We start from the raw sequence: 17,693 nt of genomic DNA on the forward strand, positions 1-17,693 counted from the left end.
TTTGTTAGCCTAGACCTGCTCCAGTTTTACAAGCAAGCTGCAAGGGGCAATCATTAGGGACCAATATCAATAAGGAAATTCATTGTTCCATCCCCGAGCTTAACACCAATTGAAGACCAATGAGCTTCTTAAATGTATCTTACAAAATCTTGGCCAAAGCATTGGCCTTGGGAGTGAAGCCATTCTTCCCAAGATTATTCACCTAGAACAAAATGGATTTATTAGAGGAAGTGTAAAAAAAATTTGACATAGGACCCAATTGAGTTTCAAGTTTAGTGTAGTCACATCATGTTTAATGCCCAAACCACATGTTTTGCTCACTGCTGTCATAAACATGAATATTACAAAAGTTGAAACACGTGAACCTACTCTACTTTTTAACTTTGCCTGAGACAACACACAAACCAGTGTTGCAAATATCAGCATGGGGATTAAATCAGCAAGGGTCCAGAAAACCAAAATACCGGAAAAATAGGGAAAATATCAGTAAAAATCGGCAAACATCAGCAAAATTAAGATACCACCAAAATATCGGTAAAAATTGACCAAAACGACTAGGCCAAAATATTGCGATTTTGGGATTTTATTGTGATAAAATCAAGATGTTTGCAACACTGATACAAGTAACCCACAAAAAATTTACTCGAGATTTTGGTCAGCAGACCCAGGAAAAACCCTGAAGGGAAAACCAGTGAGAGAGGGGATTCTTATTTCTGTCAGAGAATTTTTTACAGCAATTAATGCAGACTTATCATAGGAAATCGTGCCCAGATTTCCATGATTTTGGTGCTGTAGATGCCTCCTTGAATTCTGTGCCTGGCATTCTCGATTTCTGTGCGCAGATCTGCTTAGAAATTAATGCCTGACAGCCCCTTTGAAATTTGTGCCAGCGGCATGAATCTCCTCGAAAATCGCACTGGTCTCCCTTAATTTGTGCACTGGTTTGCTGACTGACAGGCTGCAATAAATGCTGTCAGACTTCCTCAAATTTCACACCCAGGCTCCTCTAAACCCATGCTGCTTCTGACAGCAATTAATGTGATCCAGACTGCCCCCAACATCGATTTCAGTGCTCTGATCAGCCTATAAATGTGTGCCCTCTCCTTGTTGTACCTGCTGCTGTATGTGCTCTTCTCCTGCTGTACTTGCTTTCTCAGCCTCCTTTTCTCCTCTTCTCCAAAGCTCATGAAGAATGCATGTAAATAGTGCCTTTTCCTCCCTTGAGTTTCCTTTTTGTTCACTCATAATGAAGAGAGACCTAACCCTAAGACGTAACGGTTGATATTAGATCTTAGCCATTGAGATCAAGGTGGGGATTTAATCTCTCATTAACCCATAAGTCATTCTCTTTTCATTAATTATCCCAAAAAGTCACTTTATGACTTTATGTCTCATGAAGCCACTTTATCATTTTATGTCTCATAAAGTCACTTTAACTTTATTTCTCATAAAGTTAAGTCAAGGCGGTCATGTTGAACACTTTTTCCTAGGCTAGACACCAAGCCTTAGGAACACTTGTCCTTGGTACACTAATTCTAACAGGATGATGTATTTCAAATAACATCATACAGATTCGGGAAGGCATGGAGTGAACCAGTTTCCTAGGCCTTGACATCTTTTATAAAAATCGTCTTTGAAAAGACTTATGAAAAGGTCGAACAGCCCTTCAAATTGCCAAGAGTGCTTCGGGCCCTTCTTTCTATTTGCAATTGAAACTATATTTACATAAGCATTGGCCTGCCTATCCATTAACAAATGCAAGTTCATAAGAGGAGCACCATTTTCTTCAATCTTATTAAGATGTCTTGTGGTGCCCTACCTCTATGTGATCACAGTTAACGCTCTAGCATATTTGCTTGCCCACAAAGTGAGAAAAGGATCCATCAAGGGTATCCCCTAACCAGACCAAAAATTGGGGAAATTGTAATGGGCACTTTGTAGATAACTCCTTCCTGACCATCCTTGAGGAGAAAAAAAAGAGGAAAATACCATGGAATGCCCTCAAACTTTTTATATAACTTCTAATCTCAAATTCAATGGGCAAAAACTCAATGCTACAAGCAAGGTCGCTATGACATCCATTAATTCGTTATCAGCCCAAGTGCAGTGTTGGCTTCAACCAAGTCAATTTTCAAGTTTATAGTAATCCATTTTGCTTATCATGCTTTGCTTAAATATTTATGGAAAGTGCTTATTCAAAGAGTGGGAAAATTAATGGAAAATGGCTAACTAAACCCTTAGCAATGAAACAAGTTTCAAATATGCAACAAAATTTTGGTTGCAACTCATCTTTACTCCTACTAGGGCATATCAAAGAACGGAAACATTAATCTAGTGCTTTCTTTCAGCAAATATCAAAGAAAGTAATAGCTTTCATCGAGTTAATTGGAATCATTTTAGTCCTATATATAAGGGTGCGATGGGGATCTTCAAAGCTCATACTCGAGTTGTAGCTTTAGGTTCCAAATGGATAATCCAAACCCTAAAAGGAATTGAGGCCTCAAATCTACTTTTGCATAAATGTACTAGTCAAGGAACTTTTTCTAGAAAGAAGTCGTGTGTTGATGAGAGTAGCTCATGCAAGTGCCTCTCCATAGGCCTAAGTGTTTAGGCATATGGAAGTGACCTAATTGACCCTTAACCTTAAAAATTACTTTATTATTAAAATAATTGACTTTTATAAGATAAAGTGAGTTAATCTAATGAAATGCAAAGGTTATTTGCATTAGTGAACTAGATGAATCTCGATTGTTGATCTCAAGTGATGTTGAGATCTAATCTCAACCTTCAAACACTTTAGAGATTAGGGTTTTGAATTCGATCAATAACTCAAACTTATAAAAGGAAGGCTAGGCTAAGGGAGAAGACACATCTTTACCAGAAAACACAATGAGAGTGAGATCTCAGTAACTGCGTAGAGAAGGACTTCCATTCAAGTGTTTAGGGTTAGAGGAAGAGTGCAGGGATAGCGAGGGAAGGATGCATATCAGCTAGTAGATCGAAGGACAAATCAAGGGTTTGATCAACTAGATCAATTGCAAGTTCTTGCTGTATGTATTTTTCCTTAGAGAGCCATTATTCCAAGAAGGAATTCCTTGTCTGTTGTAGACTTTATTTAACAAAACAACAAATTTGATGGGAAAAGATATTGTGTGCATGTGTATGAGATTGGTGTACACTGTATTGTTTTTGCTTCCGTTGTTATATTTTACACGTTAAAATAATAGCCGTGCTTTTTATTCAGTAGAATGGATTTGCTAGGAAGTAATTAACTAGGTTGTTGGAGTTAGAAATTAGCATGGTATTAGAGCATAGTCTCTAAAGACTAAACATTGCACACAAGCACAAAAGCCAAATTCATACAAGAGTCGCACGAGACAAGTTCATCTAGACACGAGCCAATGATCTTATGAGGCAACCAAAAAAATCAGTCATATAGCAATGCAACGGTGTACGCAACAAAGGTAAAGACCAAACCAAAAATAAATAGGCCAAGTTGTACAGCAATTTGTGGCCTATAGGTAAAAAATAAAAATATATAAAGTGTTGTGAAGGGCAAGAAAAATTTCACCACAGTTCGCAAACGTTTTAGTCATTGTTCGAAAAAGAAAAGGGATTGAGCCGCTAGAGTTGCACAAGTGAACGCAGTGATATAGGGTTGTGGGGGATACCAAAAAAAGGAGCCACCGGGAAACCATATAGCTACAACAACCGTTTGTCAGAGCCACAGTAGTTATACTCTAAAGTTTAAGCCATTGGCCACAACACGATTAGGGCAACCATTGTACATGAAAAGGTACATAGTACAAGCCGCCTACAACACAGGAACAATTCAAGGCTAGTTGAACAAGGCCATACGTAACTAGGAAGTGCTACAAAGATTTGTACAACTACACAATGTACAGAGTGGTATGTACAGCACCAGAACCATCACCAAATAGTCATACTAGTTTTTACAAGCATTGTAACAACATGGTGATAGCATGTACGAAGGATAGTGCTAGATTGCAGCTAGCAAGATTGGCAAAGGTCACTCTTGAAAGGGAGAGAAGATTGTACCGATCAGAAAATAATTTGGTGGGTGTTTCAAAGGACTGAAACACAAATCCATGAGATCTTAACATATTTGTAAACTAGCAAACTCATTTTTATTCTTGTGGGTGCTAGAAAGACTTAGCTCAAGGCAATAATTATCAAATCTAGAAATGGCAACAACCAATTTGAGATTTGAGGTTAGGTTGGATGGAACATTTAACTTCTTACCCCGGAAGGCAAGGGTTACCTTGCTAGTTGCTACTAAAAGAAAATGACCCTTCGGAAGATTGTTGACAAGGGGATTCAATAGCCAACAAATCCAACACAGTTGAAATCCCACAAAACGGACATTAAAGCCTAGCGGATCATCATCAATGTCATGAAGGATAGTTTGATCCCTCACTTGGCAGAGAAGAAGGCAAACAAGGAGATGTCCAAGGCTCTAATGGGCCTATTCCAGAGTGACAACATGAACAAGAAGATGATCTTGTGAAATAAGCTCAAATCCATCTAGATATCAAGGTCTAAAAGCATTACCAGTTACTTCATGAGGATCACCCAGGCATGGAATCAGCTTGCAGCTATTGGGGGGAAAGTGAAGGATTTAAAGCTCGTAAATGTGGTACTAAATGTTTCCTAAGTCACTGGAACCATTTGTCAAGGGAATTTACACTTGGGAGAAACTTCCAACTTATGAGACGCTTTGGGATGATTGCATCCATGAAGAGGCTCAAGGAATCTAAGGCCAACAAGCAAGGAGATGGAGAGAAGAACTTGGCCCTGGTCAATATGGCCAAGAAGGGCAAAGAGAAGGGTTCCAAAGATTACAATAAGGGAGCAACCTCTCAACCAGAGAAGAAAGAGGACTTGAGCAAGCTCAAATGTTTCATTTGCCACAAGAATGGGCACTATGCATCATAGTGCCTAGAGAAGGAAGAGGAGAAAGGGAAGGGAAAGTCATTTCTATGTGATTCTTCAGGAAGTGCCTTCCTCAGTAAGGAGTGTCTGTTGTAACTTATTTTGACACCCTAGAAGTTACAAAAAATTTAATATTTATTTGTCACCTTCCTTCAATTTTATCCTTACCTTGACAAATACCTTCCTTTAAATATCATTCCATCTAACACTTTCCATTGCTAAAGCATGAAGTGAATGAGGTTTTTATAAATGTCTCTGAGTTATTTTTAATAGTTTTTATTTTAAATAAAATTCAATTTTATAAAATATATATAATTATATTTTTTATAAAATTATTTATTTAAAATATTAAAACTTAGTTTAAAAATAACAAACCCAACCTCTAAACTATAGAAACCATATTTAAAAACCTTATTATATACGTCAGCCAAGTCAAAAAGTCAAAATAAGCCTATGTCCCACCCGGCACTTCAAACATTAAACCACCGTAATTTAAATGCCTCGAGATGTGTGCAATGTCAAATCAATAGCAAATCTATGGTTTTCGGAGGGCATTGCCTATTCGACTTTTAACCTACCCCCCCCCCGAAAAGTCGTTTAAGAAGTTTCACCTTTACTGCTTTTTACAATTGTCCTCCTCTCATTCATTTCGGACCACCCCCCTCCTAAACCACTTACTACCTACCCCACCCCCCGAAAACCATTAAGGAAATAAGGGAAATTTCATATGTTTATGAAATGAGTTTACAGATGGGATGTTGAGTAAAATGCGACTAAGGTGAAAGGATTTTTACAGGTCATATATTTATGCAAATGAGGTTACAGGTGAAAACAAAAGGAGGGAAAGTAAAAACGAAAATTTGACAGAGAAGAAAGAAATGTTTTTGCTATGGTATAAAGAGGATAAATTCACGGGAAATGAAATTTGGATAAATACTTATCCAAAAAAATTTACAAGAGTAAAAGGGTAAAGTAAAAATATTTTACCAACCATGGCAAAACAAGACATGGTTTTTAAAATCCATGGGAAGGAGAAACAAGACATGGTTTTTAAAATCTATGGGAAGGAAATCAGTTGATGGTTTAAGAAATATGTTTATGAATTTGATTTATTCATAAATATATAAATTCAAGGCAAAACAAGACAGATTTCAAAACAAGACATGGATTTCAAACAATGGATGGATTTAAGGGATGCAATTATTTGAGAAAATATTTTGAGAATTTCATTTATGAAATTCATGAAAGAAGAAAAAATCAATTGATGGTTTAAGAAATATGTTTATGAATTTTATTTATTCATAAATATATAAATTCAAGGCAAAACAAGACAGATTTCAAAACAAGACATGGATTTCAAACAATGGACGGATTTAAGGGATGCAATTATTTGAGCAAATATTTTGAGAATTTCATTTATGAAATTCATGAAAGAAGAGAAATATAAATTTACAAGTTTAAGCAAAATATTTGGAAAATACTTATCAAAATATTTGGAAAATATTTTCTTCCCAAATATTTTACGACAATGGTGAAGCACTTTAAAAAGTGACATAAAATCATTGGTCAATTCAAGCATTGGAGATTCAAAGGACACCTAGCAAAAAATATCAGTCAACCAGATTATAGACATGATTTTAGCATTTGAAGGAGGAAGATCAGCAGTCATTCTTATTCAGATTTAGAGGCAGAGATATCAGCATTCAAAGGACACCTAGCAGCAAAAGATCAACAAACTGGGATCAAAGTGCAGTTTTCCAGCAGACAGTTTAAGCAGCTCAAGAGTTCAAGGCAGAAGACTTGCAAACAACTCCAAATTTCCTGCAGTTTTTCAGAGATTCTTTTTATTTTAGTTTATTGTTCAGATTTTTATTCCAAAAAGCTAGACACAGTCAGCTTAATGTAATGTTCTATATATTGTTTTAATTGTAATGTAAAGGGGTTGGCTTTTGATGCCAAAACCCTATTACTTTGTAAAGATAATATTACAGATATCCTCCCCGGATGCGGGTGGTCGCTAGACACATGGCGCATAAGGCTCGTCCAAAGGGCAGGTGTCCGCCCGGACGAGCCACGCATGACAGGAGGACACACCATAAATTCATCAACCCGCTGCATTTAAGGAAGGGAGTTAAGGGAGTTGACAGAGGCGTCCTGTCGACATTCATGGCGAGTCTTGAGAAGCGTAACATGGCGCTTCATAACCGCATTCTCTCGGACATTCTCCCGCAATTCCTATCTGCAACTGTTCTGATCTTGCCGGAGGTGACGGAGGTTCAGCCCTTCGACTCTCAGTCTGGCCCTGAATGTGATTGTGAGTGTTTAGCTGCTGCAGAGTGGGGCAATTGGCAGGCTCACAAGCAAGCCAGTGACGACTCTGAGAATTTGGCAGTGCTTACTTACCCGCGTCTCTCGTTGGCTCTTGTTCTGGTTTCGATAGAAGTTGTGGAGGTTCAGAGTCTCGGCTCTCATTCAAGCTTTGAGAGCGAGGGTCAAGGCTCTGCGGCCACAGCTTTGGGCAATTGGGAGGCAAGGATCCGGTCTGGCAATAAACCTGTGCCAACAGTGGTGTTGCGTTGCGGAATTGAGCGCTCTGTTCAGAGGACCAGAATGCAGCGCAATCGTGGAAGGGGCAACAGTGGTAGGGGAGGTCACAGTGGTAGAGCCCCCTCGACTTCTTCCTCAATTGAGGAAACCTCTGAGTGCAGAAGGCCGAGGGGAAGGCCCCCGGGCAGAGGTAGAATGGGGGAACCTCCAGCGCGCATGGACTGTGGGCATACGGAACACCCAATGGTGAGATACCGCATCCCCTGCACCTTAGCCAATTCTACTTTCTTCGTGACTGTCTCTGTGGAGCACTGCAGCAATCCCTGGGAAGATGAGGATGGTAATCCCCGGGCCAACCCTCCGCGTGTTCCTGGGATTGTTCCTACGGTGGAAATGGAATTCCCTGCTGTTGAGATGATGCGGCCCATACATGACCCGGGAGCAAGCCTGAGAGAACCTGTTTGTGACTATGGCGCTGGCCCAAGTGACCTTGGAACGCGCAACTCTGGTAAAGCCATCCTCCAGCCTCCCTACTGCAAGGCGGAAGATGAACCGCAGACTACTGATGAAGATTAACATGCCCAGCTCGCGCTCCAGGTTCTACAGCAAGAATTTTTCTCTGTCAGCTCCCTATGCGGTTATATATGAGTCTGTCACTCTGTCTCTATGTAACTGTGTCGGTTTTATGTTATCTCTGTTCTGTGTCGATGTTCTTCAAGTGCTTTTGTCCATGTGTCAACTACATGAGTGTGGCTCTAAGTCTTTGTCCATGTGTCCTATGTAATACTGGCATGAATACTCAGGTGTCTACTGTCTGTCCTCGGACAAATCTTACAGGGCCGCGGCCCCGTTGTAATTTTGATAATGTAACTTTGCTCTTGCTGTAATATAATAGTTTAGCTTTACTTAGAAAAAAAAAATATTACGGATATCCTAATTGAAGTATTCTAGCTCTAGTTCTTGACAGAAATTGTGTTTCCTGTATGTTTTTCTAGTGCTTTCATACCTTATTTTTGCACATGTTCAAAGTAACATAGGAGATCTGGGTAAGAATAGATTGAGTGTCAATCTCTCTGAAATCCCCTGCAAAGTTATAATCATTTAAAGAGATTAATTAACTAGACTATTTGTCTTGGTTAATTCCTCTACATTTGTTAACTGTTGCCTTTTGTCATCTCTTGAATGTGTTTTGTTTGGCTGTAGAAATCTTCTACACATATCCATTCTATCTGGTTGATTAAGTATTCAATATCATGAATTCCCTTATATTCTTCTATCAAATCCTTTAAAAATCATGTTTTTTTGTCAAATTGGATGTTGGAACTTTGACCAAGGACTCTACAAGAGAGGGATTTATTCATAAACAAAGATTAAACAAAGATTGAACAATCATTAGCAACCACACAAAATAAATCATAAATCTGGCCATTGTGCTTCATAGGTTGTTGTCCAGTGACAGCGAACGGTGTTAAACAAAGCCTCGTAACAATTGAAGGAGTCCCCTCATGTTCAAAGGCCAGCTTGAACCTAAAGACTGGTCGAGTTGGTTTCTCAACGTATTTTTTGCAGCCAAGAACTGCCTACGAGAAACAAGTACAACAGTGTTTATGACACTAACTCGAGCAGGTACTTCCACACAAACCTAAGTGTCTAGGCATGTGGAAGTCACCTAATTGACCCTTAAACTTAGCAATTACCTTAATTATTTAAGTAATCGACTTTTATAAGATAAAGTGAGTTAATCTAATGAAATGCAAAGGTTATTTGCACTAGTGAATTAAATGAATCTCCACTATTGATCTCAAGTGATGTTGAGATCTAATCTCAATTGCCAATCACTTTGGAAACTAGGGTTATGGATTTGATCAATAACTCAAACTAATAAAAGGAAGGCTAGGCTAAGGAAGATGACACATATTAACCACAAGACGCAATTCAGTGATTGGGTGGAGGACTTTCATTCAAGTGTGCAGGGTTCAAGTAAGAGTGCAAGGGACAGCAAGGGAAGGATCCAGATCAACCAGCAGATCAAAGGAAAATTTAAGAGTTTGATCCGCTGAGTGAATTCCAACTTCTTGTTATGTGTATTTTCCCTCAGAGGCCCATTATCCCAAAAAGGGATCCCTTGAATGTTGTAGACTTAAACAGCGGATTTGAAGAGTAAAAATCTTGTGTGTGCATGTTTTTGAGATTGGTGTATTGTTTTTGCTTCCGCTGTTATATTTTACATTTTAAAATCTCAGTCGTGTTTTTTATTCAGTAGATATGATCTGCTAGGAAGTAATTAACTAGATTGTTGAGGCTAGAAATTAACATCATGTTCATCTTTAAATCTACAAACTTTAGTTGTTGACCAAATCAAGCAATTTTTGTTGCTCAAAGCACAAAGAAGGCTCAGGAAGCTATTCAATCCTTCCTAAATTGGAATGGCTAGGGATTTAGAATTGGCCTCTCTTCAAATAAGTATTCAATCTGGTAGTCATTATCCTCTTATGCAAAGACAAGACTTTGGTCAAATCATCATGGTTCCCAGCCCGGAGATTCTTCAAAAGAGGAATGAGAACTATACTCAACATCTCACTCTCATAAAAGATACTAGCTCCCTTAGCCTAAACTGAGGGAGAGATTTAGATGTTGTAACGACTATAACACTAGGGAGAGGTGCCATGCACCATAAGCAAAAAGCCTCTCACTAATTTCCAAACCCCTTTTATTTTATCTAGACAATCCCTATGGAGTGAAGGGAGGCATGAATGCATATTTGATCAAGTTGTAGGGGAGAGGAGAGTATTTTGTTAAGGTTGACCACGTAGCCTTCTTAAACAAACATTAAATGACAAATTCTTGACTCTAGTGCTAGCATTTTGTAAGAAAGAGAAACAACATGAAAATGAGGGTCAAGATGATGTTATACCTCATGTGGAGCTAACAGAACATGGGAGGGGGGCCTCCAAAAATGTTAAGGATGATCCTACTCCAAATGTAGGGCTAATTTTGGCAACGGCTTAAATAAATCTTCATAATATTTGATATTATTCCTTTTTGTGCCCTAATGGCAATCTTATTGGGGACACTCCACTTGTGTTGTAATAAATTTTCTTAGATAATCTATGGTAATTTTGGTAGTTTTTACGACCCTTACCCCTAGATTACTCTAGTTTGTGGTGGCCATCCAAGTGGCCCTTACAATATTCTATGTGTACATAGTAACATACTTTGCAAATAGTAATAGTTAAAGGAAGCATTTTTACAGAAAATTATCCCTTTTCTCCCAAAGTCAACTCCCAAGTATATTTGATCCAATGGCAAAGAAGCTTGTGAAAAGGAGAGATGTTAGTTTTGTTCAGTCAACTACTACGGGTTTGTCTACTAGTATAGAAATATGATGGGATATATGCTCCCAAGAATTATGAAGATGTTAATGGTGATTGAGTATTGTCAAAAGAAAGACCTAGTGCTTCACAGCATGTTGGAGAGGCAAGAACTAGTAAGAAATATCCCAACTGATATCATCATAATAGTATAGAAGCCAAAGAAAAGGTAGTGACTCAAGTAGATAAAGTTAGACCAAAGAGGTCTCCCAAGCCAAGAGATTTTCTCCAGGTAAAATATTGCATTAATGGGAGAGGTAGTGAATACTCAAGAATCCACATATTTTGTTGGAGCAGATGAAAAATGAAAGAAAGTAGGAGCAATGCAGGTTGGTTATGATACCTTGATGCAAAAAAAACACCAGGGAATTGGCGGAATTGCCAAAAGGAGCACGGCAAATTGGCTGCAAATGGGTTTTCAGTGTTAAAAACAATAATAAATAAATAAAACATCATGGTAGCATTGATAAGCACGAGGCAAGAGTGTTTTCCAAAGGTTATTCTCAACAAGAAGGATCAACTATAAGGAGACATGTGGACCAACAACCAAACTGGTTACAATAAGGTTAGTTCTAATTCTTACAGCATAATTTGGCTGAAAATTTCATCTGATGGATGTTAAGAATGTCGTCTTGAATGGAAATCTTGTTGAAAAGTTGTATATGCGATGACCACAAAGTTTTTTGATCAAAAACGCTTCTTTTAATTATTAATATGTACAATTAAGGCATTTTTACCCAAAGAAGTGCACCATAAACAGCCACCACAAGCTAGATGAAAGTAGCCACCAGGAGATTTTGTTGTAAAGGTAAAGAAAGACATGTTTGCAAGCTCATCAAGAACTTGCGTAATTTGAAGCAAGCTCCAAGGGCTTGGTATATCAAGATTGATTACCATCTTCAAAATGATAGCTTTGAGTCCATACTCAGATTTGCATATAAAGGTAAAAGATGGTGAAATTGCTGTCAGTGTATGTTAATGGTTTGACTATAATTGGCAGTTAGGTCCAATTAATCAAGTGAAAAATCAATTGAATAGGGCTTTTGAGCTGAAAGATCTTGGTTTGCTTCAATATTGTTGCCTGGACTCTGGAACTAAAATTTTGCAGACAAAACTGAATTTTTTCACAGGCAAGTGAGAAAACTTCTAGAGAAGTTCAGAATGGTGGACTGTAAGGATTCTTCTACCCCCTCCCTCAGAAGACATTTGAAATTGTCCGCTGAAAGTAACATATCATCTATGGATGCCAACTTACATAAGACGCCAGTTGGTAGTTTAGTTTATCTTATCAACATCAAAATGTATCCCATATTTGCAGTTATGATGATTGCGCACTTTAAAGGGTCCATTGAAATGTAACAAAAAGGATTTAGTATTGATTTAGGAAAAGTTTCATGGGTTAGGATGAAAGCAGCCCATAGTTGCACTTTCATTCATAAGATTGAATACAAAGTTGCAGTCAGTGCAGCTTAGGAAGTGATTTGGCAAAGAAGGCTACTTAGAGACTTGCAGGTTCAGTAGAAGGAAGCAAGGTAATTTTAATGTGACAAACAGAGTGTGATAAACCTGGCCAAGAACCCAGTTTTTCGTGCACACACCAAATGTAGAATTTCAACATCATTTAATCAGACAATGGTGCTTACAACCAAATTGAATTTGTGTGTTGTCCATCTAAAGATCATGTTATTGCTTATATCTTCAATAAATCTCCCAGCAGAGATAAATTTGTAAAACTTTCAAATCCGCTCAATGTAAAGGCCAATCAAATGACCATTAAGTGTGTTGTTCGAGCTAATGAACATTTAGTTTTGGGTATTCAGAATTAGAAAGTTGGATAATGTAACATCAATCTGATGATGTGTTACTATATTCAAGTTATGTTGATTACTAGTGATTAGATCAATAACTAGGGCAACCATTGGCTCCATTATGCATGAATTTCGCAATTAATAAAATCATCAATCAAGCACTGCATTTCTTTCTTTGGCCAATTGACAAACAAAGGTCAATTGTGTCTAACGCAGGTGGTTGTAAGGAGTGTTATCCTCCCCACCCAGAGATTCAATTCCCCCACGACATGTTAAGCTCTTAATGAGTATATTGTTGTAACAGCCTTGAAACCTGTGTTGACAAAGCCTTGAACTTACGCATAATCCAGTTTACCCTAGGTAACATACTCGAAATAAAGGGAAGTGCCCAGTGGGTTTCCTCAGGATGTTTATTTCACGAATTACCAAAGAGGCACATGAGAATATTCCAACACCAAAGGAGGGGAGCATTGATAGAAATATATAAATACTTTTATTTTTTTATGAAATAACAATGGACAAAAAAAATTTGATTGTGCTTGGAACTCATAACCATATTTATAAAATTTCCAAAAAGTTTCTATCTCATTTTTTCGCTATTGTATTCTCTATTGTAAACTCAATATAGATAAATAATGGGTTGAAAGAAATTAAAAATAAATTTGAGAAAGAGAAAGGCAATAAATATGGCGATTTGGAAAAGAGTTTGGCATTGCACTACATGCCCTAGAAAAAAAGTGAATACGAAAGTATGTGTCTGTATCCACGGAAAAGAAAACTTAATTTAAAACAGATCAAAAACGCAATAAATTCCTCGTATATATCTAAGTCAGACTGAATAGAAGAGGGCATGCCATTCACAATACTTAGAGATGAATACCCAAAGCAATAGCCCAAAACATGCAAATTTAATTGGCCTGACCATGCAGATATAAGCACTTCGATACAATTTTCTTTCCAAACAGATCACAGCTTTAAAAACCTCTTTTTAACAATTTCTATCCAGGATGATACAGCAAACAGATCATAATCAACCTAGTACATTCACTGTGTCAAATTATAGTTCAAACATGAAATGTGTATTTACTATTATGAGTCCACACAAATTATGAATGCAATTTAGAAAATGCACCCTTACGGAATCCCACACAATATATACATACTGAAGCCGAGCAGGTTTGCTGCAACGAACACAAACTAAAGTGGATTCGCCCCCATCAGCTGCTGATCCATCCATTTTGACCAACGTACTTCAAGACCGATCTATTTCAGCATATATTAAAAAGGATATATATTCAGACTTTAACTGTGGTAAGTCAGTCAAATTCAAATATAATGTAATGATATAGAAATTGATGTGAAACATCCCATCAGACAAACTTACTAGAAATCTAGATTATTCAAGTGGCATTGAAATATCTTAAATGCTGGATAAAGATACTTGCCTTGCTTCAGACGAAGCTGGCATAAACTGTGATAAATATAAGTTGCCACAAAGTTGTAAAGTACGGGAAGCAAATGAGACACCTGCATATGATAGTAAAACAGGAAATAATATCAAGCATTTTTCACTGCCAAGCATTTTCACATGTAAACACTAATATCACTTGTCAAACAGGCATGAACGATAGCCAAAATTCCAATGATTACATACTAAAGCCCTGTAAAGAAGCAAACATTGTTTACTACGAATGCTTCCATAGTTGCTTGCAGGTATAACTGCCAGTGACAGGATTCGGCCACAAGCTTGATACAGTGAGTGAGGAGGGAAATAAGCAAGAATGGCTAGCCAGAATACATATGCAATTAGAAGGAAATTATTAAAAAAAATCAAAATTAGCTCACCAAATTCAAACAAATCGATTAAAAGCATAACAATAATAAAAAATATGTGGGGAGAGAGAATCAAAGAATATCAGTATTCCGACTAAAGAGATCCAATGGATATAAAAAAGCACAAAACTTGACCATGAAATGGGAAAGAAAAAGCTATAGTTTATTGATGACTTTGTATATTGCAATATCTAGGCATGTAAAGGTATATCATCAGTTCAGTGGTTAGATCAAAGGCACAAGAATCCTGCATGTTTTTCAAAGCCAAAAGTGAGAAACCTATGTAATGGACTATTCAGACTTCGAATCGACAAGCCCTGCAAGTTCCTCATTGAGCCATTCGTAATCAATGACAATTAGACATGACCCAGGGAAAGGTTTACGCTCGTTTACAAAATCTCTGAATAATTGATTTAGTTCCTGAACTTAATCTCCATGAACTAGTTCAACAATTTCAATTGCTATGGTGCGGCTCATAAGATATCTAAAAGAAATTGAGCAAATGAGAGTAGGTAGATGGCCTAATATTATCTTCAATGAAGGCATGACTGAAAGAAAGAAAACATGGATGAAACAAAACTACACATGGATGCAAAAAATGGAATATCTACCTCAATGCCTGTCCCACAAATAGCAAGGAGCTAAAGGATTTTGTTATGGAGAAGTTTCGTAAAAAGGTATGGGGAAAAGAGTTGGGTAGAAAGAAGAAATATTACATTAAGGAATTCAACCCTACGTGTGATCTACAACAAAAAGAGTTCATTGGAGCTAGCATTTCGTGGAGGGCAAAGGTTCTTATTGCTCAATTAAGGACCAACTCACATCAACTTCGGTGTGAATCAGGATGGTGGAAAAGGCCTAAAGAAGGTTGGGAAGAACGGGTGTGTACATTTTGTTCGTATGGGGCTGTGGAATCAGAAAAACATTTCATTTTGGAATGCGATGCATTCAAAGACATCAGAGAAAGTTATGAGAACATGTTACCATCAGTTTCTTGGCATTGTCTTTTTAGTGAAATGATAGTTGGAAGGTTGGGACAGCTCATCATCAATTTGAATCGGAAAAGGATTGAATTGCAAAAAACGAAAAACAGAGAACTAATGGTCTCATAGACTATTTTTAGTCTCGTGGACCTTAAAAAATCATTTCATTTCATGTCACAATTACGATTTCTATCTTCAGCAGGAATTTCTGCTTTTACAGTAAGTTAACCTCTGTTTCCCTTGATCTGAAAAGTAAACTTCAACCTTTGCAATTTATCTTTGTGGTAAGGTGCAATTTCTTGTTTTTCACATTGGGGCTTTTCTAATCTATCTTGTATATCATTATAACACATGAAATACGTAGTATAATCAATGATCATATATCAGCTGGCACACACAGGGGATTACCCCTCCCTACATAGCCGACGATGGCTAGCATTTTCAATTTGACACCAATATCAACAGTCAATATATTTTTCGAATAACCTTATCCTAGCTGAAGATTATACGTTCGAAATTCATCTCTATAAGGCTGAGCGAATTCAAGTAACTGGATATCACTTATTCCACTCGACGAGAAAGAAATATCAACCCATTTGAATTAATTTTTATATGTCTTATGAAACAAACAGGGCCAATTTATATCCAACACTCTATGCCCGAATTGGTTTGAAGGTAAGTTATTGATTTGGCAACGCCGATCTCAACCACAAAGCCACAAACCAAACAGAGATCTCAGTCCATCTTCGTGATCTTTTTTTATTGTATTAAGAATATTTCTTGACCTATCGTCCATATTTCCCTTTTTTTCATGTTATAATACCTCCTGTGCCTTTAATATATGCCAACTAACGTATTGACTGATAGAACCTTGATGGTTCACTGTGTATGCTTTGTAGAAGCGTAATGAATACCAAACACTCTGCAACTTAAACCTAATTGCCAAAGCAGGAGGAGTGGATCAACACCAAACGCAAAGAAAAACTAAAGTTCTGAATTTTCAAAAGGGAATCTTCATTCAGAAAACGCGTCAATCGTGCTTCGGAATACCAGGGTTTTGAATATTCAGTAAAAATAAATCGTTTACCTTGGAATCAAGACCAGTATCCCTCGCTAGCCTTCAATCTTCAAAGAATAGATTTTTATCTTCTCTCGGGTTCGTTGTTTCTGTCCCAAAAAAGCTCACAGGTATGGCGTTCCAAAATACAGTGGACGCGTGAATGAATACCTAGTACGATAGTGGACGAATGAATGAATACCTAGTAGGACAGCCTCATAAGTCTTTCCAAAAACGGTTGTTTGTCCGAGACACCTTACAAACACTTCTGAACTCACATCGACAGAAGTTTAAACATTGGGAATAATGGTTTAATATTAACCTTTTTTTTAAGTCGTGATTATTTTAAATTAGACATTCGTAATTGTTTGGGAATAATGGTTTAATATTAATTTTATTTTTTTTTAAGTCGTGATTATTTTAAATTAGACATTCCTAATTGTATGTGGGAAGATGGTTTTGGATTCAATATTTTAATATTCAAAAGGTAAAATGATTTTAAAATAAATCAAAATATTGATGATGATGATGGTTAATGTCCACTGAGACCAAATAATAGTCTATCGGACCTAAAGAAACAAATTATCTATTTTGATTTAAGATTTTATTCCTATGCTCAAAAAGCTTGGAGAGAAGCCTCCCGAGCTCACTATAATTTTGACATTGTAAAAGGCTAGGAAGGTCAGTATTGTAACAAAGATTGTGAAACTGAGATCTAATGCGGTTATACGCGGGGCACTCTAAGAGGAAATGGTTTTCATCCTCGATGTTCCTATTCTTACATATATGGCAGATCCTTTCCATCCATGGTGTTTTAGGAACTGCCCAACGACCTGTTTCACTATGGAGCTCATGAGAATTCGTTCTAATCTTTGTTATATTAATTTTCTTCTTTGAGCTAGTTAAAATAGAGAGATACTTTTGATCTTCTAGGGTGGGGTTGATGACCTTCTTATAATAACTTAATTTTCTTTTAGCCGCTAAGTCTTTCTCACACCACATTTTTTCTTTGAACTTAGAAGTAACAATATCTTTAATGTTATTTATGTTTTGCAATGCATCATTTTCGTTGATCTCCCAATAGTTTAACCAGGCCCTTGTGTCTTTATGCCACCCTCGATTGAGCCTTAGGTGGTTTTGG

The 17,693-nt window shown here is 37.3% G+C and overlaps 1 protein-coding gene across 1 annotated transcript in view; it reads right to left on the reverse strand.

Annotated features, from left to right (window-relative positions):
* Window positions 1–16,830, reverse strand: part of LOC149223542 (methionine aminopeptidase 1A-like) — a 212,673-nt gene extending 195,843 nt beyond the window's left edge. The window contains exons 1-3 of the mRNA XM_089385870.1: window positions 16,583–16,830; window positions 14,125–14,206; window positions 13,843–13,942 (exon numbers count right to left, since the gene is read on the reverse strand). Coding sequence (XP_089241996.1) covers window positions 13,843–13,916 — 74 coding nt within the window. The 5' untranslated portion in view covers window positions 13,917–13,942; window positions 14,125–14,206; window positions 16,583–16,830. The remainder of the gene's footprint in view (window positions 1–13,842; window positions 13,943–14,124; window positions 14,207–16,582) is intronic.
* Between the last annotated feature and the right edge of the window lie 863 nt (window positions 16,831–17,693).

The sequence above is a fragment of the Pinus tabuliformis genome, chromosome Q (assembly GCF_031772625.1).
Source record: "Pinus tabuliformis cultivar Carrire ecotype Pingquan chromosome Q, CPIR1, whole genome shotgun sequence".
NCBI lineage: Eukaryota > Viridiplantae > Streptophyta > Pinopsida > Pinales > Pinaceae > Pinus > Pinus tabuliformis.